Genomic DNA, 3,942 nt, shown 5'->3' on the forward strand with positions numbered 1-3,942 from the left:
GCCACTGTAGGGGTACCCCAAAGCTCTGAGTCACCGAGAGCAGCTGGGCCCCCAGAGTTCCAAGCCACTTACAAAGCTCCCAGCCAGCGCGGATGGAAGTAGGTACCCCAGAGCTCCAAGCCCCCAAAGGCGGTGGGGGATCTCAGAGCTTGGAGGGGTGCCCCACAGCTGCCCAAACTCTGCAGGCTACGGGGAGACCCTGCAGCTGAGCTCTCCATTTTGTCAGGGATATTTTTAGTAAAAGTCATGGACAAGTCACAGGCTTCCATGACTTTTTCTTTATTGCCAATGACCTGTCCATGACTTCTACTAAAAATATCCATGACAAAAACCTTAGCCTTAGTTATAATGGCATGTCCTGTTATAAATTAGCAAACTAAGTAAAAGCCACCTCATTTCTTTGCAACAACAATTATTAACTAAGACAGAAGAGCTATTATAAGGTTTTCTCCTGGAAATGAATCAAATCCACACAGAAAACTTCAATAGATGAAGGAACTGTTACTGTATATCAATATTAGTATTAAGGTTATAAAATGAGCGATACTTCCCTCTTTTATTTTTCCCAATTATTTTATGCAAATAGTAGTATTTTCATTTGGAATACTAGAACAGTTTGACAATGTACAATTCCATGTGGCCAAACAAGGGGCGGGAAAAACAACAACTTTTGTGTATTAGAAATCTGTCCACTCTGCACTTAGTTTGACCCTCTGGAATGACCACAAATAATTCGTTAATTAGAAGCAAGAGTAGAAATATGGACGATAATAGAAGAAAAATCATACAACCATCACCAACAATTTTTATTTTTGGAAAAAAATGGGCAATAAACATCTATGCCAAAGAAAGTGCCCAACAGCTACAGCAGGATGGTAAGGAAAGGTGGGCGAGGCACATGGAAAAGGAATAGATAAAGGGCAATTTGGCAAACCCACACCAATCACAAAAAAAAAATACCTGAATAAAACGTGGATGTGTTCAGTTCCATCAGTGTGTCTTTCCAATTATTGTACCAAGGAACACTAGCTTTAACTGAGCGATCTGATAGAGAAAACATGGTATTATTAAGCTAACCATTGTCAGGTGCAAATATGCTATCTGCTCTTAGGTTTTGGTAATGTGAAAGACTAAAGTACAGTACCACATCTGCCAGCAAGGCCTGAAACAATTTGTTTCCTGAAAATTAAAGTATTTCATGCTACAAGTTAGACATTTCACCATATGCTATCAGAAATCTTTGTTTCTTGTGAACCCCAAACTCGCATTGATTTCAATGGACACTGAGGTTTGCACATGAAGAATCAGAACCATACATTAAAAGGATTAAACATTTCTATTTGTCACAGTTTTTCCAGAGACAGAGACAGAGAGAGAGAGCGAGCATGACTATAACCTTAACCAGCTAATCCTTTGCCAAATTTCTCAGATTACGAAGACGACAGCTATAACAAAAAAGGGATTAAGTAAGAGTAATGAACAGAACTAGTTACAAGTCAGCTAAATTGTATAATGCATCACAGTTTTCCAGGATAAAGTTTCTTAATTTTTAAGCTGTACTGCAGCTGATGGTCATTTCCTTGTTCTTTCCTATTAATAAAAAGGATTTTAAAAACACCACGTAACTGAAATTTCAGACTGATAGCTTGTGGTAAACTGATAAAGAACAGTTTCATCTACTGCAAATAAGAACAGTGACTTAATTAAGAAGAAAGGCTAAAGCACTTTACGGTTATCACAGCAAAAATAGTTACTATGGCCATGAGAAGCAGCTTCACAGGCTCTCACAGGTTTGCAATTAAACTCACAGCAATATTAAAAAAAACATCATTCATATTACTTGTGAGGGAGAAGGCGGTGGAACACCACTCTGAGTACTTTTCTTAACAGCTTTCAGCACAGACACCAGGGAGTCTGTCATGCCCTAATATAATGCAGAAGATTTACATTGGCCAGTAAGAGCAGATATATCCTGGCAGCACACTGTTAGTTCCCCAGAATGCCCTAAAACAGAAGAGCACAAAAGCAAAGAAAACTAATAAAATTCAGTGTAAAGATAGTATTCTAGGGGAGGCAGATTCATCCCTCCAGAATATATGGCTCTCCCTATATATTGTCAGGGTGCTTCCTGACAAGGATGATTAGAAACAAGAAACTAAGTTTTAACAGAAAGAACAGGCACAGAGTTTGTTTCTGCCTAAGCCCTAACATAATGCAGAAGCGTGTGTGCGCGCGCGCTTTTCTTAGTTATGAAACAGGTATTCAAAATCGTAAATAACTAGACCCAGCATTTACAGCATTACAGGAAAAACAGATATTCCACTGTTGAATTCAAATATACTCAGCCTGAAAAAATGCAATGTTTGGAAGATTGTGGAAGACTTCCTCATGAATAATGCACTATGGTACATGTAAGATAGGAATTCCATATGCATCTAAATCTCCATATTTCTGAAGATTTTCACTATGTAAGGAAGACTTAAGCAACATCTTTTACAGGCAGCTAGAGACATGGAAACTGTGAAAGTGGCTCTACAAACTAATTGTTGCTGCAAGAAACTATCCCTGAACACGGAAATTTAATAAATTCATCACCAACATTTCATATGTTACAGAGTTTAGTTCTTTAAAACCCAAAGATGCCCTACAACATTAATGCTGATTTTCAGATATTCTAACAAAACACACTACAATAAAAGCTATTAATCTTCACAGAGTAACAAGCAGATAACAGAAACTATTAATGGTTCAGTAAGGTCCTAAATCCAGCAAAGGACTTCAGTGTATGCTAAACTTTTTAAGCACACAAGTAGTTCAACAGGATATTCATACTAACATGCTTGCAGTTAAGCAAATGCTTTCCTGGATTATGGCCTTAACTTGGAGGAGTTCAGAACTGACAATCATATCTCATGATATCTGATATTTTCCTTAATGTTTCAGTTCCTGAAGTTTCGGGCAATGATATAAAGTTTAACTTTCATTTAAAACTGTTACTAACCATCAAAGCTGCAGTGAAGAATTTAAACATGTAGATCTTAAAGGCTCAAAAACGAGAAGGAAAACAAATCTTCCCACCACTTCACAAAGTTTATTTTTAAAATCATGATTTTAAGAGCATGGGGTTGGCAACTTCCAGTATTGCCAATCTAGTGAGGAAGAGGAAGAGGAATAAAGAAAAAGACATTAGGTACAGCTTCAAAATATGACAGTACTATGGTGGCAGTGCTATGGGCTTGCTTTCACAGATTTAGATGCCCCAGATCAAGTACACTATATGCTTACATTTACACTCGGCAAAAAAATAAATTTTCTATAATACAACAGCGCATAATGCCTTAAATGTTTGATTTCAGAATGTAAATCTGAATGGCAGCTTTATAAACTTGAAAGGTGGCAATAAAATCTGTTGGAAGAGTATTTGCCCAAAATAATTGGAGGATTTTTTTTTACATAGATCAAACTTTTCCTTGTAACAATTAACAATCCAGATTTAATGATAAATCTGATCAACAAGTGTTCTTAGCATTTCATTAATATTTGGAATCAAGTTACATATGATGAAACAAGTTATTGAGTAAAAATTGTAATATGTACTATTGAAGTACTTTAAATAAGCATCACAATATTAAAAATTTAGCAGTAGTACTCAATCTTCAAGGAAACTATAGTAAGTAAAAACAAGCTGCAAATGTTTTGAAAATGTAGAAAACTCCAATTTAAGATACAGTGGAAAAAATATAAAAAATACACAGAATAAATCTTGTTACATACCACTTATGTTGAGATCATAATCTCCTGCAGTAATCACATTAGTTACTAATCCTTCAGCTGGCTGACTGACAGATACAACATCATTTAGCAGCTTCCGAATGCCTCCTGGCTGAGGTGAGTGGGTAATAATGTTGTTGACAGCAATTTTCAAGTTTTTAATTATGTGAA

At 36.4% G+C, this 3,942-nt stretch overlaps 1 protein-coding gene across 1 annotated transcript in view; it reads right to left on the reverse strand.

The window, feature by feature from the left end:
- Positions 1-3,942, reverse strand: part of TRAPPC8 (trafficking protein particle complex subunit 8) — a 166,646-nt gene that overhangs the window by 132,484 nt on the left and 30,220 nt on the right. The window contains exon 2 of the mRNA XM_075062021.1: positions 3,775-3,936. Coding sequence (XP_074918122.1) covers positions 3,775-3,936 — 162 coding nt within the window. The remainder of the gene's footprint in view (positions 1-3,774; positions 3,937-3,942) is intronic.

This window comes from Chelonoidis abingdonii, chromosome 2, assembly GCF_003597395.2.
Source record: "Chelonoidis abingdonii isolate Lonesome George chromosome 2, CheloAbing_2.0, whole genome shotgun sequence".
Taxonomy (NCBI): domain Eukaryota; kingdom Metazoa; phylum Chordata; order Testudines; family Testudinidae; genus Chelonoidis; species Chelonoidis abingdonii.